This window comes from Physella acuta, unplaced genomic scaffold, assembly GCF_028476545.2.
Source record: "Physella acuta isolate Inbredline_101_S28 unplaced genomic scaffold, ASM2847654v3 ptg000580l, whole genome shotgun sequence".
Lineage (NCBI taxonomy): Eukaryota > Metazoa > Mollusca > Gastropoda > Physidae > Physella > Physella acuta.
In genome coordinates, this window is record NW_026732099.1 from 829,735 (window position 1) to 856,841 (window position 27,107).

The 27,107-nt window shown below is 31.0% G+C and overlaps 2 protein-coding genes across 2 annotated transcripts; both read right to left on the reverse strand.

The window, feature by feature from the left end:
* Positions 1 to 4,804: 4,804 nt before the first annotated feature.
* On the reverse strand, positions 4,805 to 7,113 carry LOC131947055 (kelch repeat and BTB domain-containing protein 8-like). The gene is made up of 2 exons (XM_059308139.1): positions 5,946 to 7,113; positions 4,805 to 4,899 (listed from the first exon to the last, which is right to left on the reverse strand). Exons 1-2 carry the CDS (start codon positions 7,111 to 7,113, stop codon positions 4,805 to 4,807), a joined length of 1,263 nt encoding a protein of 420 aa, XP_059164122.1.
* Positions 7,114 to 11,132: 4,019 nt separating this feature from the next.
* Positions 11,133 to 14,085, reverse strand: LOC131947056 (kelch-like protein 41). The gene is made up of 2 exons (XM_059308140.1): positions 14,031 to 14,085; positions 11,133 to 12,389 (listed from the first exon to the last, which is right to left on the reverse strand). The coding sequence occupies exon 2, from the start codon at positions 12,387 to 12,389 to the stop codon at positions 11,133 to 11,135; it is 1,257 nt and encodes a 418-aa protein (XP_059164123.1). The 5' UTR covers positions 14,031 to 14,085.
* Positions 14,086 to 27,107: the final 13,022 nt, after the last annotated feature.

Genomic DNA, 27,107 nt, shown 5'->3' on the forward strand with positions numbered 1-27,107 from the left:
CCGGGGGCAATGTCGGGGTGGGAATTGACGGGGGAGAGCGGTAATGTCCCGTGAATTCAACTCGATACTAAGGGAAAATCTGGGACTGCAGAGATAGGAGTTTGGCTATTCAGATGTATCTCATTCAGTCAACCTTAACATTTCCCGTGCAGCTAACAAAACGCTTCGTTGTTAGTACAATAGCATTCATTCTATATATAATTGTATTGCAAACAAACCAAGGAGATTATGTAATTGTCACGATAATTCAGCCCACAAATGTAATTTCACCACTTCAAGATTCGTGTGTACAATAAATGCGATTGTTTAAATGTTAGCAAGGTTTGTTAGAGAATACACTCATTGAATGACGGTATTAATCTTTGCTTTTTACAACAACGCGAACAACTTGTAAAGCGTAAAGAATTATTTTTATGAATAGAAGACTGTGTCACGATTTTAAGACGGCTTTAGTTATCAGTCAATATAAAACGAATGGCTTAACTGGATATCTACATTCATCAACCAAATCTTGAGACATCTACATCACTGAAGGTAGGTAAGATGTTTCGTAGGCTATTATTATAGATATTTTTAATTAATGATAAGTTAACAGGTTACTAATTGTAATAGTCTTAAACAACTACCAATCAAAAGTGTCTACAATGGCCCCTAAAATGACCTTTGTTATCGCGCTTGCAATGCTGGCACTTTTCTGTGTAGCACAAGGCTCACCTGTGAGTTATTTTATTTAAAAGTTCATATTTAAGGACCTAATAAATAATTATGTATTCACTGCATTTGAAAACTCAGTTAAGTGTGTAGTGTATTAGTGTAAGAAACAATTATATATGCAATGACTTTTCGTATTTCTAAAACGAGTACGCATTACAAAATTAAATTACTGTGCTAGCATTATTTTATTCTAAAGCCTAAGACTTATGTTTAATTAATTATGCTAACAAAGTAAAACGACTAACTAAGCATGTTACTTCTGTTATAATGAATTTGTCTTTGTTTAGTAAACCACTTATAAACGATTTATTTTTGTTTTCAGAGAGGCGAGGGAGCGGTAAGTGTTTAGAGTGTTTAAATGTGTTATGTTTCTTTACTTCCTATGTCACATGCTTTCACTATACATATAAAGTACGTCTTTAATTAAAACGTAATTTATATAAACCGTTACTTATTTTTAAGTAAATCTTAATGATGTAACTATATTTAATTGTTGTATGTTGAAAATAGGATGGACAAGATGGCAATCAACATTCTGATAATGTAAGTCAACCGTATGTGTTTCTTTAAGTTAATTACTAAAGTATATCTTTTTTAACCTTCTATGAAACCTTCTATTTAAACTTCGCATAAATAAAAAACTCATGTATATTTATTACAAATGGAAATAACTCTATCCTCTCTATTTTATCGTGCAGGGCAGAGGAAACGGAGAATCCCATGCTGCTGGGGTAAGTAAATAAATTAATAAATCTTTGTGTGGTGTTGTGGAGTTGCTGATCGCTTGACACTGAAGTCTCGAAACTCACGGAAAGCCGAATGATTGGTTTTGAAAAGGTTAAAACATAATACATCGGATTATATTACGCTTTTGTATCCTGAATTTGCTGTCATATAGATTTTTCTTTTAATACTGTATTGAAAAATTGGTGTAAAGTTTAAAGTCTATAAAGGGTACCTATAACTGGCTCTTAACGTTGATTTTTAAAGACCATAGTTTCCTACTTATGTTTTGAGTTATATAAATGTTTTACATCTCCCTGATTCAGAAAAACTTAATTCTGCAAATTTGTCAACAATTATGTCTGTATGTGTGAGTACGGTTTCAGTTCTGTTGACGAGATTTCGTATATTAATATTATATCAAACTTGTTGTTCAGTCTCAACTTTATGCTTTAAAACTGAGTGGATTTTTCGGATTTCTGAAAAAAGATCACTTGCTTAAAACACGTATTGCCCGCATTATTATATACTCAGTTTAACTTCTCATTTGGTGCGCAATTATTTTTTTTCTATTTAAAAGAAATAATAAAATAGTAAGTTCAGGGGGATCACTCCCGCTTCGTTTCTGTATAGTAATCTTATAATATAATATTTTAAATTGTGTGAAAACAAAAAAATAAAAAAAAAGAAACCAAAATAATAAATAAGTCAGCGCTTTGCAAACAGTGTTTCTTCCAGACTTTTTTCTCCGGGGGGGGGCACTTGAATTCTTCGGGGGGGGCGGTAAACTTTCTTCGGGGGGGCGGACACTGTTAAAAGTATATATTTTCTATATAAATTATATAAATTTAATTTCGTTCGGGGGGGGCGGTAAAAATTTTTCGGGGGGGCTTCGCCCCCCCGAAGAGATGCCTGGAAGAAACTCTGTTTGCAAACCTCTGTTTACATTTAAATTCATGTATTATCCTTACAAACTTAATTATTTCACAGCGTGATCAACAGTCAAACTCACAATCTGATGGCCAACAACAGGTAAACATTGTCGGCAATTCTTAGACTTTTTCATTCTAGTCGGAGTTTAGTGTGTTTTTCTGTTACTTTTAATGCTGACAAATTCAAGTAAATAGCTCATATTAATAGTAGGATCAATGTTTTATTATATATATATATATATATATATATATATATATATATATATATATATATATATACATTTATATTTAAGTTATTTATATTTAAGTTATTTAGATATACTTGACATTCAAAATCGAAAACATATGATTAATAATTTTCCATATTTTTACTACTACTCACAGGGTAAAGGCAAAGGTGGGAAGGTAAGGATGTTTTTGCTGAACTAAAAAAAAATGTTATAAACAATATTAATAAAACAATATTAATGTTATTAAACAATATTAATAAACAATTGTTAATAATTATTTTCCAAACTAACCTTTTTTTTATACTTTTTTGTACTTTCAACAGAGAGGATAAAATCTATTCGTCTGATAATAATGATGTAAGTTTTTTTTCTCAGTTTTATTATAGTCAAACATAAGCAAACATGTTACTCTATTTATTAAATTTCTTTCTACATTACAGATTCAACCCTCACGGATCTTCAGTGTGAAAAGAGAATCTTTTTCGAAAGTTCCAGTAATTAACAAAACATATTTGATTTTTTAAATAATTTTCTTAGAATTACTAAAACGTGTTATTTCTAAAATAAACTGAAAATTAACTTCTGTGATTGTGTTTAATGTTTTTTTTTTCTAATCTATTGTGCAAACAGCCTTCTTGCTTTGTAATTATTTAGGTAGTTTAGATTAAAGATGTTTGATTTTTAACACAAATAACATATTGGCCTTTTGCCCATAAGCCCGAATCATAAGTAGCATTATCCGTATACATTTATTTTTGAATACAAAATGTATCTTTTAAAATTAAATTACTATCTTATTGTAAACTAGCTATGTGAAAAAAAATTCTTTAAATGCAATCAGTTTATATTTATATGTATACGGTTTAAACATTCATAAACATAATGTTAATTTTTGTAATGAAGAAAATATTTCATGCGCTACTAAATCGACAATCATTTTAAACTGAATACGTATATATATATATATATATATATATATATATATATATATATATATATATATATATATATATATATATATATATATATATATACAACCGCTACGCCACATCGTACCATAGTTACTGCAATAGTAAATTTAGTTATAAAAATATTAAATTTAAAATAAATCAGCACTGCTCATTTTGATATATACTTCTTCAGAATCTTAAGAACTCATAATTTTAACTTATTGTTATAAATTTATTTTGGCATAAGAATATCCTCATTTAAGAATACATTTACAAAGCAAAATCCTTATATAATCAAAGTATAAACAGTTTTTATATGCATTTGTTTATTTAATAAACTTGTGATTAACAAAGATTACAATTTTTTTAAAGATACTGCAACACGTATACCATCAAAAACTAAAATGAATTAACGGAAGTGACTATGTATATCTCAGTAATACAAACACAAACTACATCAAGCAGTAGTGAAAGATGTTAAAAATGCACAAAGTCAGTTTAAAAAAAAATAAAGCAATGCGTTTTCTCATATATTTACACGTTTTTGTCACTATAATAAATAATTCAATATTTTAAAAAATCAGAAATTGTGTTTAAAGCACTTGTTTGAAACGTAATGGTTCAAACAAACATTCTGAAATGGGAACATGGGGAAACATTTTTTTCTACTCTCGAGCTTCTAATTTTTGTCATCAGGAATCTACAAGCATTTTCTTTTGTATTATGCTTCTATCACCATATAACTATATATAACCACTATATAAATTCTCTTTACACCTGTAGTAAGCTGCTTGTACCGCCATTTCTTCGGTAACAACTTGTTATGTGTTTGTACATTGTAGCTACTAAAAACAATTTTAAGATACAACAGTTTATGAGGTACTAAAATTAAAATGAAATGTTACTATGTTGATATCATTATTAATGGCATACACAATCCTGTATTGTTTCAACTCACAACAAACACGATGTATGGATGACGAAAGCCATTGTCTATGGTGAGCATGTGTAGTCTTACACAAAATGGTTCTGATACAAATTTCTAGCAGCTAACTGTTTAACAAAACTCTAATAAAAATTGATTACTTGTAAAACATGTTCTCGCTGCCCTTAGTGGTAATGACAAGTGTTGATTTTATTTGTTGCTTTTATTTAACGTAGTAGTCTTTGCTACTGATGATTCTTTGAAAATAAATCTGCTATCGATGGCATCAAAATATTGTTGTTGTATTAAATCTTTAATTGGTTAGTTCTTTTACACCATTACATAATCCTCATCAGAATTTGCATCAGACTTTGTATCACTTAAAATCACAGGGTTTAAACGTAAAATCATTTGATTAATAGCATCTGATTGGCAGTATTTAATACCTATTATCAACATATCAATGCGTCTTGACCCGTGCCTCACTCTAAGATCTAGACTCTCAAGCAAACTCAGAAACTAGTAACGCGTAAGCTCTATTATTATCTCCACCTGACCTTCACTTTAAAAGTATTTTCCAGACATAAAAAAACGCATACAAAATATCTCAAAGAATGTAACTGCGACAAAATAGCATAATTTCGCATCTGTTTTTAAATTTATATTTCAAAACTACATATCCCTATTAAAAAATCGGGTATTTTTATTACAATAATAAAATATCTTAATACAAAGTATAATTCACGCAATATCTCAAGGTTGGAATACCTCAGGCACAAGAAGTCATGATTAAATTATCTCAATAGCACTATATCTCGCATGTCTATGTAACTTATAAAATACAAATTTTAAAAACATGATTTTGGCAATATGGCTGGTATAAACTTTGAACAATTCTGGCTGTGTTTGTATTTTACGACTTTAAACAGTCCGATCACTTGGTAGCTTCTCCATTGATCTCTGAGGTCGTCGTTAGTTTCATAAAAAATAACAAGTTTACCATTGTAAGTAAGAGCACCGTGTACTTTACGTTCAATAAACCACAGACGATCAATGCATTTAAATTGTATTGTGTTTGATTGAGACGAAAACAATATCCACAATTTTCCATCTTTTTGTAATATATACGTGTTATAATCATCACGAAATGATATAAGATGATGTGCTGGCCCATGTAGATTGTCGAGTCGGGTCAACAACTTTGACGAGACATCTAAACATTGAACAGCAGTTTCATGCGTACCATTGGTTGTCAAAGACGAAAATAAAACAATTTTTTCTTCATAGCCCATTACATATTTTATAGCCATTGAATTATCTACACTAAAAAATATTTCTGACCTTGGGTTTTTTAAATTTGGATTTATTCTATAAATTGTATTACTTTCACAATCAATAAAATAAATAAAGTTATCATGTGGAAAGGTAATTAAATTAGTTCCTGGAATATCTGTTAATTCAATCCAAGTACCATCTTGATAAACTACTAAACGACAGCTGTATCCTCTGGATGTGTAGCCGAAACAATAGAGCTTATTATCAAAAATACAAGGCTGGGTTTTAAACTTTAATGGACAGGTTGAGCTCAAAGTATGACACTTCTCTGATTCAATACACAACAATTTTATATGATCATCATAATGTGTATATACACCATAATGTCCATAGTTACTGCTGTTTCTATGAATAGCAGCAGATATCCATTGGCCATGATTAAATTTGTGGATACGATGCAGTGTTGCTTTAAAAATCAGAGCTTTTGCTTCATCATTTCCTTGAAGTAGTTTATGGCCAAAAAACTTTGACAACAATGCAGGTCTAACCAGGCACATCCTAACATTCTGCAATAAAGTTACAAGTTTGTCTTTCCTGATTAGATTTGTTTCTTCCGAACTTGTAGACTCAACCTTTATTTCAACGGTGGTATCAGTGTATGGTAAACATTTGCGTGTTTGCTGATTCAAATCCATATTTTCACAATCATCTTGTGAATCATTTACCATTTCCTTAGTTTCACATATGCAATTATTTCCCTCTTCATATTCTACCCACTTGAACACCGACTCTAGTACAATATCTTCATCATTAGCGTTTAGATCTTGATCAATTATCAACTCGTGGATCTCTTCAAATGATAGTTCCATAAATGTTTTCGTCTTGCAAAAGTCATTGAAATGTTTTAACATAAATGCTTTTAAAGCATCTAACACAGTTATAGCGTTCAATAGCTTTGATGTTTTGTAGATGTCCTCCAAATTATTTAAATCCAATGCATTGATGGCAAATTTCTCACATATATCAATCATAAAGTCAATTTGTAACTGATCTACTGCCCTCCACACGTTAATTACATTCTCAACAGTTAAAATATTTTCACCTGTGTACACGTACTTCAGTATCAGGTTAAACGTCTCAACTGACATACCTTGTACAGTCACAACATTGTCGTGGGTTTCTTTCATACTTGATCTAAACAAACATCGGAAAAATTCAGAGCAAGCAGCTAGCATTAGACGATGACACGGAATGTTAATTCCATCAATATTGACGTTGAAGTCAAGTAATTCTTTCTCGTTCCACAAAGTTTCTATCTTTTTAACTAAACACGCTGGAATATCACGCGTCGCTTGCAACTCCATGTTTTATGATGCTAAATGATGACAGTGTTTGTTGCTTTTAAAACAGTTAAATCTTCAAAAATCCACGAATTGATGATCCTGTAAATAATGTTTAATATAATAAATGCACACGTTAGTAGGAAACATATTTTATAAACAGTTTTTAAAAAGCAAACTCGCTAAAATAATTACACTAGAATTATCATAATTGTCTAAATTTTCTATGTTATAATATTTTTATAAGAGCATTACTTTCATTTAGACATGTATTTCTCGCTGTGATATCTAATTATAATCAATATTTTATGAATATCTGTCAAGTATCAAGTTTATTCAGTTCAGTCTAATCATTATAGACTGATCTAACACATTGCCAACTATCAATTAGTACTCTGTCATTACTCCCTGATATTACGCCATAGCTCAGTTATTCTGTCAATTGCTATGGTGTTGATTCCCCCACTCACATTTACTTTCACCCTCACAATGCTTTTTTTTAATATGTAACCAGCTTAGTAGAAAACACTATCAGATTCCATGATTTGCCTAGTCTTTCTATATAATACCAAACCAAAGTAACCTGTAAAGTGTAGAATAAGCTTGTTCGATACAGAATAGTACATTATACTATATAAGTACATTGTACTATATAGTACATTATACTATCCTTAACGTATAGTATAAAAAAAATCCCCTACTCCTAGACTTAACATTTTTTTCTAAAACATAACAAGCTTAGCCGGTCCATGAGGAAGGTGAAGTAGAGTTCAATTGCTCCAGTGACTTCGGCATATGAAGAGATAGTGTGGTCAGCACTTTACCCAACTGTCTTTACTTTTACTAACTTGAATCGAGTTTTCATCAGAACTGGGTGGTTTCAAAAACATTCTAGGTGATACGAACTCGAGACTTTCGGGTTTGCAGTCGAATGATCTACCATTTGACCACATCGTCCCTAAACAGGCTGGGGTGGGGAGGTAATTGATCTGGGATCAAAGTCGAGGGCAGACGATAGGAAGATAATTGACATGGGGTAAACTACAGTTTCGGTGCCAGTGGCGTAGCCAGGAATTGGTCATGGAGGGGTTCAAATAATTTTCCATATATATAAAATCATATATATACACACATTTATATATATATATATATATATATATATAAATAAATATATATATATATATAATATATATATATATATATATATATATATATATATATATATATATATATATATATATATATATAAGGGCGGAGTCCTTGGGAGGGGTTAAAACCGCCCTTAAACCCCCCCCCCCCCTTGCCTACGTCACTGTTCGGAACAGAGTCTATTTCAAATACATGTGTATTTCATTACATGAAAAACTATGAATAGAGTTAACAGTAACAAAAAGATCATTGTTCATTGCAATAGTTCACTCTTTCAAAGCAATCTAATCGTCACATTTAAAGGTATATAAACATTATTTTTATTTTGTTTAGATGTGACGAATATATATATATGTATATATATATATATATATATATATATATATATATATATATATATATATATATATATATATATATATATATATATATATATATATATATATATATATATATATATATATATATATATATATATATATATATTAATTTATCTACAATGAACAGCTCTAGAAAATTAATACTTGCCTAAACGTACCATCACAATTTTGAGAGGCACTGACATAATGCTGTGCCAAAAGCTGACGTGTTTTTCCTCGAACTGTTTACTGGAGACGAAACTGAAACTGAATTTTTTTACACATGCGTTAGGGACAAAGTTCGTCTAAACTTGGACAACTTCTCTTTGCTGTATTAATAAACTCCAACGCAGCTTATAATTTGGCCTTACGAACAGAGGCGTATCCAGGTTTTCGTTGTAGGGGGAGCGAAAAGAGCAAAAAAGGCGCCGAATTTTTATTCCGTTCTATATACGATATATATATATATATATATATATATAAATAAATATATATATATATATATATATATATATATATATATATATAAATAATTACTAGCTGTATGTCATTACTTCGCTATGATGTAAAATAAATTGAAAGTAGCACTCTGAAGAAATAAGAAAAAACACACAATGTAGGCCGACAAAACAAAAATTGTATCAATCTAAACAAATATATATATATATATATATATATATATATATATATATATATATACACTACAACCAAAAACAATGAACGTAACACAATCTGTTTTGTAATTCTTGTAAAAAAAAATTTCTTACATAATAATGCCTGGGAAATTATTTAAGACAAGTGAAATATGGGAAATTATCACTCTCTTAATATAAATATGTATATATCTACACATTTAATTATAAATGCCAAAACAAATAAATAATTACTTTAGAATATAATGAAATTGTTTAACACTATTCGTGTTTACAAAATGTTTTTGTCTATAATCAGAATTTAATATATCGTCATCATAAATGCTAAAGTATTACAGCATAATGAAAGTTTTTTAAATCAGAGTTGGTATAAAACCACGCTTTTCGATATAATAAATAAACATTCGGAATAACAGCCTACATTTAACTAAACTTCGGCCTTTTTTGTTCAGATCATATATTTTAATTAACTACTGCTTGTTTGTGTTCTTTAAAGATCATTTTTTAACATAGTGATAGGTATGGGTTAGATCACTGTATTGATCACACATCTTTTTACTGGTAATTGCAAAAACAATATTCACAGAGTTTTACGTTTAAAAAGCTAATTTTCTGGCGGCATGGTATTTGGTACATCATTACGCGTTTTTCTACATGTTTTTCTACTTAACAGATCAGTTCGGGTGGGTTGGGGGCGGGGGGGGGGGGGGGTGTTCAACTTCAATCACCACTGTCCGGTCACTTTAGGTCAATTATCCAACCCAGTGTATACCTAGATGTGACATTAATGTCGCTCTACACAATTGTGGTGGTGAGGTGTGTGTGTGTGGGGGGGGGGGGGGAGATAACCAACTCAGAGTGAACATAGCGTCAGTTTTTAGATGACTGTTCTAAACATACATATATATTACACAAATATATATTACAGAAATAGATTTAAATAAGTAGTAGTGGTATTATGACAATATTTTTACAGAGGGGTCCATGGGGGAGGGGGGGGGGGGGGTTGTAACTGTTGTTGACCTTGTCAAAATGTCCCCACTATTTTCGCAGTTTGCTCATAAGTAAATTTAAATAGAGGTGCCACATCAGTTGTATTTGTTTCTGTATTGTATTATTTTAAATTAATCACACGATTCAAACTGTATATATAAAGTAATTATGTGTGATGTTTTATGTATAACATTTTCTAATTCAATTATTCGTAAGCAAATGCATTATACAGTTGACTTAAACTTAACACCCCTCTTGCCAAGTGGTACTACCCGTAGAGGTTTTTTAAACATTGCAATGCATCGTAATGGTTATTTTTAGAATGACAAACTGATGCAACTATTAATACGTGTCGTAAACGTAGACACTAATAGACTAGTTCAATAATGCTTAATTGCTGCATGAAAAGAAATCTTGTAATTTACATAGATGTGCCGACCAAAAATATTTTTTTAACAAATATCATTGTTTAAAACTTTGAGTTTAAAAAGTTTCCAAAAAGGCGCCACTTTGATAAAAATGGCCAGAGGGGGAGCGGCCGCGCCCCCTGCTCCCCCCCCCCCTGCGTACGCTACTGCTTACGAATTTACGAATGTTCCTTTAGTCAGGCATTGTGTAAATTAAATTAAGACTCGATACTATACAGTGTGAGATGAGTAGTAACAAAAGGGGTGCTTTCCAGACAAAACAAACGACTAAGTTGAAAAGCTTTATTTATGTGTATGTATTTAAGGTAGAGTTTTAACAGGATAATATGTGCGTGCCACAAGCACTCTTTTAAAAGAATGGCGAACTATCATTAAAATGAATACGACATTTAATTGTATTGTAACATAAAATTTTGAGAATTTAAAATAAAAATTTCTTTAGTAATTTCATTTGCAAAAACCTAGCCCACTGGCATTATTAGAGGTAGTAAAAGAACCTCTACCCACTCGCCTTCGCACCACACATTCATTCGACATATCCCATTAGGGTAATTTGAATTCTGCATTCCTACAGCGTACAATTCATTGTTAAAAGAAACGAATTGTAGTTCTCGCTGCAAAAGACAACTATTGGAAATGTAGTACGATTTCTCTTCATTAGCATCTAACACGTAAATATAATTACTATTGTCACTTGTATACACGACACAGTGTTTATATTCACTGCACAGTCTGTGTACCGCTGATGAAGGCCACTGCCCGTGTCTAAAATCTAGAGCAGGATATAACGAAGCAGTAAAAATAATGTTTTTTGCATCGTTATTGTTTATAACCAGCCGATGTTTAAACATGCGAGATAAAACTGAAGGACTTACAAGACATGTCCTCACAGACGTTAGCAGCTCTGTAAGTTTATCTTTTCTTGTCGATAAGTATGTATTATCTACCTCATTGTCCTGTTTATTGGTATCTCTTGTAACACATTCATTATTCATAAAATCTGTATCTGTTTCTTCATCTTTCAAATCGCTACCATTATTGTTTTCTTTTGTGTCGTTCGTTTCTACTTCGTCTTCAATATTACTAGCTTGATTGAATGCATCATCACAACTATCAATATTCTCATCATGATCTACCCAGTTGATCACTGTCTCAAGAACTGAATCTTCTATATTGGCTACCAGATCTTGACTTTTTATTAAGTCATGAATCTCATCAAACTGAAGGAGCATAAACGTTGGGTCATGACAGATTTTCTCAAAGTTTTGTAACATAAACAAATGAAGATCAGTAAGAACTGGTTTCGAATTTAACAGGTGAGCATTTTTGTAAATGCTTTGCCACTTGTCCATTGAAATTGATTTTATAGCAAATTTCTCACACAAATCTATCATAAAATGAATCTGAAGCTGATGAACTGCTCGCCAAACTTCAATAAAGTTGTCTAATGTTAAAATATCGACCCCTGTATATATTGCCTTTAAAATCAACTCAAACTCTGCAACAGAAATATCTTTTAAAGTAACAAAATTATCTGTGACTTCTTTCATTCCCGAATTAAAAAGGGCTTGGAAGAAATCAGAGCATGCCGCTAAAATAAATCTATGGCATTCTATTGATTCTTTATCGATCTTAACTGTGAAATCAATCAGCTGTTTCTTTGACCAAAAACTCTCCAGGCATTTGACAATCTCTGTGCAGATTGGTGGTGAACTCATCTTAAAGGCAGAAACAACAGAAACATGATTTATGATAAAAGATGTTACAATAAATTTTAAACTAAATGATTGTATCAAATCGCAACAACAAAGGGAGTAGACTCAGCTGCATATAGTATTTGACACAAATATCTAAAGCAGACCTAAATAAATAAATAAAAAATAAGCATTCTAGGGGTTGTATAGCAATAGTCTCGTTTACTAAGAAATATTACACACCCTTAATACTTTTATGGAAACCCTGTTAAGTATATAGGAAATAGTACTTGAAAAACGGATATCTAAATAGCGAAGAAAACTTTTAGATAATACTAGAGTATCTATTATCCTTGGATAACTATGGATATCATTGTCACACCTCAGGCAATATGTTTTTGTCTTTACTTGTTTCTGTGACCTCAGCATATGAAGGCATAGCGTGGTCAGACCTATGCTCAACCGAAATCAGTGTTTTTAAGAAACAAAAACATGTCGTCTTAGTGTGACGTCTTTTTTAATGTTGTGTCTGGCTTTTTGTTACGATGTTTGCCAAAGCGAGGCAAGGGGAAAGATACAAATCGTCGAATAAACGTTAAGTCCTTAATGTAACCCCACGAAACCCACAGTTATCCGCGGATAACGGGTAGTCTAGTAGATACTATAAGCAAGCATTAGTATTAGACTTTAAACTTAAAGAAACACTGTTACAAGACGAACAATAGTATTTGACAGGCTTTTATGTATTTGTCAATCAAGACAAAAAGGGCTTTGAATAAAAATTAATCAAGATAAAAACCAATAAACTATATGAATAATCAAAAAGAACTTAAAGGGAAATGAGTACACAGTTTTTAACCCATTTACGTTTACACGACAGTCAGCCATATATCCTAAACTGAATGCAACATTTTTAAAGCTAATTAACTTCGTACTTGAAGGTATTTAAATCATTTTACAAATATGTTCATGTTTCATTCTACACTATTTATTTGTGACACGCGTTGTCTTCTTTAATCACATATTTATTTTAATAAATAAATATGCTCTGTACAGTGTTGTACTGAAGTTGAGAATATAATGTGATTACAAAAATAAAACTACTCAGTATTCAACTAATTATTTACTACAAACCTTTACAAAAATCTTCTCTTCCACAGTAGCGTAGCGAGGGGGGGGGGGGGCGGGGGGGGGGGGGCATATGTCGCCGGGGGGACCTTAGGGGGCGCCAAAATGGGTTTGAAAAATAAATTGAAAGGTTAAGGGGGGTTCAAATCGAAAGTTTGAGGGGGGGGGGGGGGTGTAAATCAAAATCTTGAGGGGGGGGGGGTGTGCAAATCGAAAGTTTGAGGGGGGGGGGTGCAAATTGAAAAGTTTGTCCCCGGGCGCCGGGAAGGGTCGCTACGCCTCTGCTCTTCCAAGATCAGCCCAGGGTTGTACTAGCTGTACCTCAAACAACACGGTAACACGTACTACAGCCTATTTATAGATTAATCTACCAAACTGAAACTAAAACAACATGCTAGATTGTAAAGTTGTCTTCTTTAATCACATATTTATTTTAATAAATAAATATGCTCTGTACTGTGTTGTACTGAAGTTCATTATATAATGTGATTACAAAAATAAAACTACTCAGTATTCAACTAATTATTTACTACAAACCTTTGCAAAAGTCTCCTCTTCCAAGATCAGCTGTACCTTAAACAACACGGTGACACGTACTATAGCCTATTTATAGAACAGTCTACCAAACTGAAACTAAAACAACACGCTAGATTGTAATATTATCATCGATTTTTCGATTCTTTGAATTGTATTTTTAGTTTCAAAATGGTTTGTGGTTATTAGATGGCTGTAAATACTTATGTTAACCGATTTGAAATTAGCTCCACAATCATAACTTTTAGTTATGTTTTCTTTTAACATGTGCAGTTTGCTAAGATGTTAAAATATAATTGCTTTTAACATCGCTACATTTACAATATGTGTACTCCGCTGATACATGTATTATCAACTGTTATATGAAAATTTAATTCTATTTATGAAAATTTTATAATGTAAATTATGCCTGTAAGTTGTATAGGGCTTATAGTACGAAAGCGCAGATAACAAGTATATTAAGAAGTCTCTTATCATAAACGCAAATGATGCGGTATCGTCATATCCGTCTGATATGGATGAGAGGCAGAGCCAGATTTGGAATCAGGACTTAGAAATGAAATGCATGTCTTCTAGGAATGTTATTATTTATTTATGTTTGCGTTTAAGTTTGTGTTTATGTTCTGCGTTATTGTTTGCGTTTAGGTTTAGGTTTACGTTTGCTTTGTGTTTGCGTTGTGTCTGTGTATATGTTTGCATTTGTGTTTGCGTTTGCTTTTGTAATTGCGTTAGTGTTTGCATTTTTGTTTGTGTTTGTGTTAACGTTTGTGCTTGTGTTTGCTTTTTTGTTTGCATTTACGTTTATGTTTATTTTTATGTTTATGTTTGCGTTTATGTTTTTGATTGAGATTTTTATTATGTTAGCGTTCGTGTTTCAATTTGGTTTGTGTTTGTGTTTGCTTTTGTGTTTGTTTTTTTGTTTGTTTTTTGGTTTTGGTTGGTTGTGACTAGGGTTAATTTGAAAAGTAATATATTTCCTAATGCTGCTAAAAAAACACCAAGTCATAATTCTTTTATACATATATTTTTTTCACAGAGGTTAGTGCAGGACCTGGCTTTGACGGCCATGTGTAATAATAAAGTTTAAGCGTCAGATAAAGTAAAAATAGAATTGCAAGCCTATAAACTAATTATGAAACACTAAAGCAATATTTTATAAATCAAAATATGGATATTATTGTTACATTTTATTACAATTAAATAAACTTTAAGAGACGAACTCATCATAATTTGAACTATTTAACATAGAATTACAAATTGTATATGTTGGTTCGGAAAATTAAAAACATATAGTTGTTTAGAGAGAAACTACAAAAACAAATAATGAATACATGTAATATTTTTTTTGCAAAGTGAACATTAATTTCTGATTATACTAAAAAAACCTATACAGTTAAATAATTACTTTCGCATATACCATTGAATATATTAAAATTGATATAATCAATTAAAATGAAAAAGGTGTTTTAAAATGTTTTCATGTTTATAAAAAGGATGATTTTCAAAACATTGAAGTAACAGGTCGGGACACGAAATGTGCTATTTTACTTAGTTTGAAAAATTAGTGAAGAAATTTATCGGTCAAATGACCTTTGTGTATCGTCATATAATGCAATGTTGCTAAAAATATCAATTTTAAATGTAGTAAAATCTAGAAGTAACAAAGTAATTAATTTTTAAATATGTAGCCTATAACATATATGACATGAAACAAAACTAAACCTTTAAACAGTTTTCAAGGTTTAAATGACAATACTGAAATTAAACAGTTTATAATTTTAACGGATCTAATCTAATATATATATATATATATATATATATATATATATATATATATATATATATATATATATATATATATATATATACATATACACATATATATATATATATATATATATATATATATATATATATATATATATTCTATTAATAACTCAAAATCGGTCATAGTTTTGAAATTTGGAACACTTCTACATATTTGCCACTTGATATGGTCATTTAAATACACCACAATTAGTGATTTGATAATACTTTTTAGTATTTCGCATAGTGTTATTTTTTTTAATATCTTTTACATTGGTAACATTAGACATTTAGGCAAGACAACAGGGATAAAATTTGAACATAGACTGTCCATCCCAAAGTGTTTAATTTCGCTGAAATATCCTTTAAGGCACTTTATTTTATTTTGTCCTGTTGTTTCAGTTTTTGAGCCTAAAATAATCAGCTTCTCTTTGTATGTCAAAGCACCGTACACCTTTCTTTGCCTGTTCCACAAGCTGGCCACACATTGAAAAGTCACTCGTTCGAATGAGTAAACAATTTTCCACAAATTTCCATTTGCTTGTAAAACATAAGTATTGTTATCATCACTGAAGCTTATTAGATACTCTGCTGGTCCATCCAATTTTTTTAATTCTGTGAATTTCTTCGACGGAATGTCTAGCTGATAAACCGCGGTATTTGTTTTACTATCTTCAACCACTGAACAAAACATGAGAATCATCCTCTGATAAGTTATAGCCTGTTGCACTTTTACTCTCCCCGGCAACTGTGCGAATTCTAAAACTTTTGAATTTCGATCGTTCGGGAATATTTGAGATATTTTTCTTGTTGCTGTATTTATTATAAAAATGCATTGGTCAAATGGAACTAAAATTAATTGACGACCTGGTATTTCGGTTACTTTACTCCAAGAGTTATCGCTCAAGACACATAAACTACTGTATGCTTGATCTTGATCTTTAACCCCAGTAGCGTACAAATTCGATTCAAAGACAGCTAAATTTACATTATGGCATATCTCATCATTTTTCACACATTTGAAAAGTTTAGTATCAAATGCCGTTATTATATTAAAATTGTTGTTATTGATGTATACAATCCCGCAGTGTTCTAAATCACTGCAGGCACGATGTATCGCTGCTGTTGACCATTGTCCATAATTATTATTTGTCGTTTTATAAAGTATGGCTTCAACAATAAGATCTCTAGCTGAAGTGTTTTTTGCTATTAGAGGATGTTTTAAAACATGTTTCAGGAGAGGTGCACTAACAAGACAACTTCTTACAGACTTCAATAATAATGGTAACATCTTCATTCTTTCATATCTTTTTTTAAACAGTTGTGTTTCTGTTGATTTACGTGGGCCTAAATTACTCATAGATTCTTCACCGTGGTCTTCACCGTTAGTTTCATCAGGTAAATACTCAACCCACTTTAGTACTGTTTCTAGAACCAAATCTTCAGAACTCACAATAAGGTCCCGGCTTTCTATCAAGCTTAGTATCTCGTCAATACCGAGCTCCATTATAGTTTTCATTTGACAAACGCTATCAAAGTTATTTAACATGAATGATTTACAAACAGTCAACAAATCATTAGATTTAAAAGATTTTGCGGTTTTTGTAATACTTTCAAAGTTTTTAACAGATATGTTTATCACTGCGAAATCCTCGCAGTATTTAATAAATTCGTGATTATGTAACTGGTCTGCTACATGCCAAATGGCCAAAAAAGTTTCTTCCGATAAAACTTTTAAAGCGAATGTCTCACACTCCTCTATTATAAAATCAATTTGTAGTTGATCTGCCACCTTCCATATTTCAATAGTTTTGTATTGTCTACACAATATTTCCAGTGTAAAGCGAATATAAAACTTTTTTAAACGTTGATGCTGATATCTCAAATAAAGTTATGTATCCGCCTTTAGCCTCCTTCATGTCTGATCTTAGACAAGCTCTGAAAAAATCTGAGGACGCGGCCACAACAACACGGTGGCATTGGAACTCGGCGTCTTAGATCCAATAAATCTTTTTCATTTTCAACCAGTAGGTTGTTTATGTTTTCTACTACAGTATCTGGCCTGCTTACATATTCTTCCATCGCTGTTTAACGTGAAATAAAAAAAAAAAAAATCAAAGACACGTTGCTGTAACATTGTTATAAGTGCTTTGACGTGTGTTTTTTTTTGGGGAAAGAAAGAATATTTTGATATTTGTCTTCAACATACAACGAAAGACTCAAGTAGTATGTAATAAATTTACATATGATAAAGGCCTATACACCAGATCCCAAAGAGTAATAATCCTATAGGTTTACACTTTGTGATGCCTATCGCTACCCGCTAATGTGTATAGTAAGTATAGTTACTAGTTAGCATGAAACTGTAACTTATAACTTTTGTCTTAAAATACCTTTCCGTTGTTATATTTTAAACGAATGTGAATAATTTTTATGGTTAAAAGATTTGTATATTAATAGTATCGTACGGCGCGGCATAGCGGTAGCGAGCTAGACTGCTAACCCAAAAGTCTCGAGTTCGAATATATGTTCAAGTCAGTGGGTTCGCTCAGCTGCAACAGATGAACTCAACTTTATTTGCCCCATGTCGGGCACGAACGGGAAAAGTCGAGATGATATTAACTACCCTCACCCAGTCATTTCCTTAAGGCCAATTGCCCCCTTGTTAATTCTTCCCCCCCCCCTAAATAAAAAAAAAGATAATCCCACCCTATCAGTGGGAAAACGAAATAAAATGAAAACACTGTCCGGCGGAAAAAGTTTGATTAAACAATTTATTTATATAAAAGAGAGAACATAAGTAAAAAAAAAGAGATAGTTTTATTACTGTGTTACTATTTTAAAATATTTTTTTTTAACAAATTTACCATTGTATTTTCGTATATATATATATATATATATATATATATATATATATATATATATATATATATATATATATATAAAGCTTATTCATTACGAATTAAATCATTACGTAGGCTGAATTATATTGTATAACTTAATTATAAAAAATGTACAGTTACCTACTTGCAAAGTTCGCAATTCTACTTTCAGATTTTAGAATTAATTTCAAGCAAACATTTAATAATGTAAAATGGATTAAATATATTTAGTTGATTGAGGCTACGGTAACACAGAAGTACCATTTGAAAGAAAGATAACGTAAGAGCTCGTGACCATCTAATAAGATACGACCATAGTTTGTGTACCAGGCCCAAATATGAAGTTAGGCTATCGTTTTTGGAAATAGCTAGATTTTATTACTAGCTAACCATACCGTACACTTGAACTTAAGCAAGAAAATTATCCAACGCTCTGTTGTTATCCCCATCCCCTCAGAGCAATAACACCCCCCACCCTCGTCACCTACTCCCTTCAATAACTTCAATTTCAATACTGTAGATTTGCATGACTAAAAAATAATTGCACACCAAATGAACATAAATACTATGCGTTTAATAGCGCTGAAATTTTTACTTTTTACAGGAAACATTAATTATTTCGTAAAATAAATTAAGCACAAAAGGTAAGTCATACTTGATGTCATATTGCATTGTTATCGGATCTAGACTCACGTACCAAGTTTGCTTAAATTTTGCTCGCCATTTTCAGTCCCTGACGGACGAAGTATTAAGTTAAGCATTAAGCAAGACAGAGTAATTAAATTAAATAAAAGCTTGTAATAAAAGCTTGTATTTATTTCAATTGTACAATTAAAATGTAACAAAATTCGACATGTGTCGGATACGGATAATAAATATAAATTAAATCAAGGTTCCATTAGGTCATTTTGCATTTTCTTATTGTTTAAATTGTCCAACACTAAAAAAAAAAGTTGAATTTAAGAAACTCATTTTTTTTTAAAGGGGAAACTATGTCTGATATTTTCGTTACTTATTACAATTGAAACTAATATATCAGTTTATTGCACATTGACGCTTATGTAAAAGTGAAGCCAATGACAATTTTACAGAATCTCATTGAACCTATTGTGTACATATTTCTGTTCATAATCTAATGAACCATCCAAAATGGTCAATTGTAAGAAGAAAATTGCATTTTAGCAACATAAGACAAAAGCAAACGAGTTTACAGGTACTGAATAAACTTAAATAATTATTGTTTTTTCTAAATATATTTAATAAATATAATAAAAGAACATGGATTTTGAATGCAATATATTAAACAATGTTCACAGTGAATATGTATGCCTATAGTATTTCAAAATTTAAAAGAAAATAAAACAGACGAATCGAGCATGCGAAAATAATCTTGAAATAACATAAATAATCTTACAACGCGCATCGTAGTGTCCACAATTACAGTTCATTAAAGTTGTTGGAATATTACAAACATAGACCAGCAACTTATTTCCCAATGCATCTATTCAATAGGCAACATAGCCTTTTTAGGGAAAACAACTGGAATGAAATTAGAACAGGGAGAATCATTGCCCCAGTACTTTATTGAGTCAAAATAACCCTCAAGCTTCGTCACTAGATGTTGATCAGCTGGTACATTCATTGGATGAGAACCAAATATAGTCAGCTTTTGTTTGTATGTCAAAGCACCGTGCAGTTTTCTCTTTATATTCCATAATCTTCCCAAACATTTGAATATAACATGACCAGCTTTATAATCAATAACCCACAAATCTCCGCTTGTTTGTAGAACATAAGTATTGTTGTCATCACTGAAACTTATTATCTGTTCTGCTGGTCCATTTAATTGCTCTAGTACAGTGAGCTTCTTTGTTGAAATGTCCAACTGGTAAACTGCAGTTTTCTCTTCACCATTGACGGTAACAGAACTGAAAATCAGAATCTTTCTCTGATAATGTATAGCCTGTTGTACTTTTATTGTATCTGGTAGCTTTGTAAATTCTTCAACGTTTGGGTTACACCATTTAGGGAATATTTGATATATTTCACTAGAACATTTACTAAGAATAAAGAGAAGTTGTTCATATGGCACTAAAACTAACTGACGTCCTGGTATTTCAGTGATTTTGTTCCAAGCGTTTCTGCTAAAAACACGTAAACTGCTATTTGCTTGTGCTGCATCTTTAACGCCCGTGGCGTACAAATAAGAGTCAAAAACAACTAAAGTTACGTCCAGGGACAAGTTAATATTCTTCACACACTTGTAAAACTTTTTGTTAAATGCGGTTATGATTGTGAGACCATAATTTATAACATACATAATCCCGCAGTGTTCTAATTTACTGCAGGCACGATGTATAGCAGCTGACGGCCATTGCCCGTGGTTGTAATGTGTCGTCTTATACAACACAGCATCAATTAAAATATCTCTTGCTTCAATGTTGTCAACTATCAATTTATGTTCTAGCAAATGCTCCAGAAATGGAGTACTCACAAGACAGGTCCTCGAAGCCTTGAATAACGTTGTTATAAAATCTACTCTATTTTCTATAACATCCTTATATTCTGTTAAATCAGAAATCTCATTAGTATTTTTCTGTTGTCGTTTATAGTCATTGCTTACAATTTCTATGTTAATGGTAGGCATAGAATCTTCACTGTATGTTTCTTTAGGGGTATATTCAGCCCATTTTAAAACCGTTTCGAGAACAAAATCTTCAAAACTTACTTCAAGATCGCGACTTTCGATTAACTCCAAGAACTCATTAAATTGGAGCTCCATTACTGTAGTTGTATGTCTAATGCTCTCAAAATTTTTCAGCATAAATTTTCTTGTTGCATATACTACTGTATGTGATTTAAGTTGACGCGCTATTTTAAAAATCTTTTCGAAATTGTCAATTGACATTGCATTAATAGCATATTTTTCACAACTGTTAATTAAATGTATTGTATTTGTTCGATTTGCCATTTCCCATATTTCAAGAAAATTTTCATCAGACATATTTAACTTGGCGTATTTCTCACATTGCTTTGTCATACAATCAATCTTCAACTGAACCACACTTATCCATATGTCTAAAAATGTGTCTACCGTTACATTAAATATTCCAGTGTAAAGAGAATTTAAAATATGTTGAAATGTTGATGCTGACACCCCAGTTAGAGTCACATAACCTTCGTTGATTTCACTGGCGTTTGTTTTGAACATTGACTGAAAGAATTCTGATGAAGCTCCGATAATAGCGCGATGACATTTTAATTCTTCATTTCCAATTTTGACAGTAAAATCGAACGTGTCTTCATTTTGCCAAACATTCTGAATACTTCCAATAACATTTGTTGTCAGGTCATATTCTTCCCCCATCGTCAAATATTTAAAACTGTCAGCGTAAGAAGGTGTGTTTCTTTCAAGTATACGTTTTAAGCGCTTTTCTTTTAGCACCTGGCTTTTAAATACAACTATGTCAAAATACCTGGAAGCAAATAAATACGCTTTTGTAATTGAAGATGAAAGTGGATTGGGTTGATTAAAATGTAATATATAAAAATACAATTGAGATTTTTTTTCTAAATGAAATTATTTTTCTACTGATTGTGTGTTCTGTAATTGTTTTATGCGTTACAAACTAAAATGTTAAAACTGTAATTCTTGATGGTGCGAACTTAATATATAATTGAAATAATATAAAACGAAATATTAGTTTTCTTAGAAATCTTTATTTGTATTACTTTCTCAATCCAAAATATGATTCGTATTAAATAACTGAATTGACGTTAATTGATGTAATTCCTCCAATGTAATGATATCTTTAGTTCTACATATTTTTTGACAGCACTATAGTTATTGTTTACTCTAAATTAAAGAATTTGAGAAATTCCAGAAATCGGAATTTTCATATCATCATGCTGTTGAATTAATCGTGGGGACTATCCTGTGAATTAAAGTTTTCAGATAAATTCTGGAACAATATATTTATATTTGCTATAAATATCAATTAAAATTACAAGTTTGTTTATTTAAGAATCTTATTAATTAAATAATTTTATATTTCCACATCATATAATAATAACGAGCAATTTTCCATAACATGATTTTATGTAAATAAGACATAATTTTAGTATTTAGCATTGCACAATTTTTAAAACCAGGTTTGCAGTTTTAAAATATATAACCTACACATTTTAATTTACAAGCGTAAAACATTTCTTGGCCAATTGTTTTTTATTGTCTCATGTTATTGCTTAGAGCTAATGTTTAGGTTTTGGGTGAAACCTTATTGGTAAGCAAATTATATCAATGATTTTTAATCATTTTAGTCATGGTAATCACAAAGTAAACAAAAAAAAATGCTGATGTCTCCTACATTATTACTTTCGTAAAACAAGAATTAAAAGTTAGTTTTTTATTATAAAAAAAATGAACATGCAATCATTATCGAAGTATTTTTTTTACCTAACTTAAGGATATAAGTATATATCCGGTGCAGTTTAAATAAGTCGTACTAATTTTCCTTCATTTAAATTACAATAGATGTTCGCGTCTGTTTTCCAATATTAGGGAAGGTGACAGAGATTAAAAATAAGCGTAATACAAAGTAACAAAAGATTAAAATTTTCGAAAGAAAATATAATTTTTGCTAAGTACAAGGAATTCATTATCTTCTGTTTCTATATATAATTTTATTAGTATATATACAATAGTTCTAAAGTGTTGATTTTATTGTAAATAGTAACAACATTGCAAATATACAATATATTAACAGATCAATCTTCTTGTTTTGTTTCACATTCATCAAGATATTCTCTATCGTCATTGCGTTAAGTTTTGGGAGAATACGCCTTTAGGTAGAACGACGGGAATAAAATTAGAACAATGGACCCCACCAGTCGGCCAAATATGTTTCACCTCTTTGAATAAGTCCTTGGGTTTACTCGTTATTTCCTCTGGTCCACAAATAATCAAAGTATTTCTGTACGTGAGTGCACCGTATAAATTACACAGAGAGTCCCAAAGCTTGTGAACGAAATGAAACGTGACCGTCTCGTCTGATTCTATTGGCATCCATAAGTTACCATTTGCTTGCAATATATAAGTATTCACGTCATCTCTAAAGCTTACTAAATTTTCAGCCGGGCCTTTTAATTCTGATACTTTATCTAAAATTGTTGTTTTGATATTCAGTCTATAAACAACAGTTTCATTTGCAACACTTTCATTTACTTTTTCCGAACAAAATATTAACACATTTTTGTTATAACTAAACGCGTGTGTTACGTTCAATATTCTTGGTAAAATAGAGAATTGTTTAACTTGTTTATTATTGGGAAAAATCTGGAATATTTTTGTCGATTTTTTATTTAGAATAAGAATACCAATTTCACTTGACACTAAAATTACTTGACGTCCCGGAATTTCAGCAATTATGTTCCATGTGTTATCGTCAAATACATACAGATCACTATTCCGGGAAAAGAAAAATTTCACACCTGTGGCGTATAATTTTCCGTCATATACCACTAGAGTTACGTCTAGAGAAAAAGGAGTTTCCTTCATGCGCATGCACGGTGAATCACTTCCAGCATTCAGTACAAGAAACCTACCATCACTGACATACGTAATTCCAGAATTTTCAAAATCAGAACAAGCTCTGTATGTAGCTGCAGTTGGCCATTGTCCGTCGAGTTTTAACGAGGTTTTGTATACCAGAGCCTCAGATAAAATAGCTTTGGCTTCGTTATTTTCAACGATGAGATGATGATTAAATACTTCTTTAAGTAAAGAGGTGCTTACAAAGCATGTTCGTAAAGATTTAAGTAATGATACTAATGAATTTTTTCTTTGACCACATTGAGATGCTTCTATATTTCCCAGTCTCGTATTTCGGTCTTCATAACGTCCAAATCTGTTTACATTATATAATTCTGACTCACTATCATCTTTGATTTCAAGATGATTTTTATGTGCCTCATTAAGCGAATTTAAAGCTACTGGCTTATACTCAACCCATTTTAAAACAGTTTCCAAAACCAAATCTTCTGAACTCACTTTGAGATAATGGTTTTCAACCAGGCTCTGGAATTCAGTAAAAGGTAGCTCTACGATACATTGCATGGTACACACCGCATCAAAGTTGTTTAACATAAACTTCATTAAGGCGTTCAGTACTACTTGTGAGCCAGTAATTTTGGCAATGTCTAGAGTATCCTCAAAATTACTCAGCGACAATTTTTTTAACGTGAAACTTTCACAACCGTCCAATACCTTCTGGCTTTTAACCTGGTAACTCGTTTTCCAAATCTCCTTAAAATTATCAACTGAAATCACCTTAAGAGCAAATGATTCACATCTTGTTAACATAAAAGTTATTTTAAGCTCATACACTGCCTTCCATATTTCTATAAAATTTTCTAACAATAAAGTAAATTTCCCATCGTACAAGGAATTTAAAATGTATTTAAATGTTAATGCCGATATATCAATTAAAAATATGTGACTTGTTTTTGCTTGTTTCATCTCTGGCCCTAACAACTCCCTAAAGTAACTCGATGATGCGTAAAGAAGAATCCGATGACATCCGAATTCATGTCCTTCAACTTCAACAATACAGTCTATCAAACTGTTTTCAAGCCAAAGCTGTTTTAAGTTATGAAGAAGCTCTGGTGACAGATCAAGTCTCCCTTCAAAATCGGAGTCTGTTTGTTTTAAAGTGGTATTACCCATATTTCACGTTCTCTGAAATAATAAATAAGTTTAACCATCAGGACTAGAAATGATGAACGATATCGTTTTTCCTTTAATTTAATGAAAATTATAAATATTTACATATTTTAATACGTTACAGCAATGTATTAATGGCTATTTGTATCACATATTACTTTGCATATAGTGTTATACATATTTAGCATAACCTATTTATTGCCTCAAATAGAACAGAAATACGTGTATATATATATATATATATATATATATATATATATATATATATATATATATATATATATGTATATATATATATATATATATATATATATATATATATATATATATATATATATATATATATATAATATAAATACACATTACTTAACAAAGTAGATAAAATGAAGTTGTAAAAACTACACATTTTTATTTTCGATTGTTTTTCTTTTTAATTACGTTTTAACTTGCGTGATATTAAAGTGTTTAAGATTGTTGTTGCATATTCATAATTAAACTCTTTAAAAAAACAAGAAGTCCTACTTACTTACACGTTTTTTCTTGCTAACATTCGGCTTCAGGATTTTGGACAGCGATGATCAGATTAAATACCTTACGTACGTCGCAAATTTTGTAATAGATGAGAAAAATCTATTGCGAATAGACTGCAAAGCAACTTTTTGGAGAATACTTCTCATTTATGTTAATCTGTTTTGGTTTACCATATGTTAAATTATTTTATTGTGTTACATTAAAGATCAATACATTTTCGTTATTACTTCAACTAGAAACGATATTACTATTATATTCGTATTTTGTAGCATTTCTAGACACATCAATCTCAAACAAACAACTACTATAATCTTACCGAAAGAATGTTGCAAAAGATAAAGAATGTGTTTTTAGTTTCACATGACTTCCGTCTATATAAAATCAACACGGGTTATCTTCTAATCATATCGAACATGTGATACATAAGGACTATAGCGTAGCTTCTGTTTTTATGCATACTTATTATCATTCAGTTCAAAGGTTACGTTACCGAAAACTAAATTTGTAGCGCTTGATGCAAAACTATCATAAAAAGATCAGCATATTTTTTTCAGACACGTAGGCCTATACTGAGCTTTAGCTATATTAAAACCGAAAAAGAGGACGCTGTATAAAAATGAACACTGTTACAATGAATATTGACTTTCAATGTGCTTTCTTTTTTAAAAAAAAATCTTTGTATCATACTAATTATAATTATAATGAATTGATGTTGACTCAAATCAAATTGATAAAAAGATTACTCAACTTCTACAAATCGGAACAATTTAACAGTTTTCGCCTTCCATTATGTCTATACTGTTTTGTCTCTCCATTATGGATATAATGACCTACCCAATTCAAAAAGTATGTATACATACATATAAATAAACTAGCTGCATACCCGTGCTCCGACACTGACAATCTTTTTTTAAAATGAACCAACTTGGAAACAGAACCAAACTAAACACAAACACAAAAGAAAACAAAAGAAAGCACAAACATAACGCAAAGGCAAACACAAACACAAAGCTATTGCAAGCAATAACGCATAGCTTAAACATAAGCTTAAATGCAAATATAAACACATAGTGCTCACAGTCTAGCTAGGGGCGCCAAATCCCACTCTGCGGGGGCAGCAGTGGAACCGCCTAATTCAAT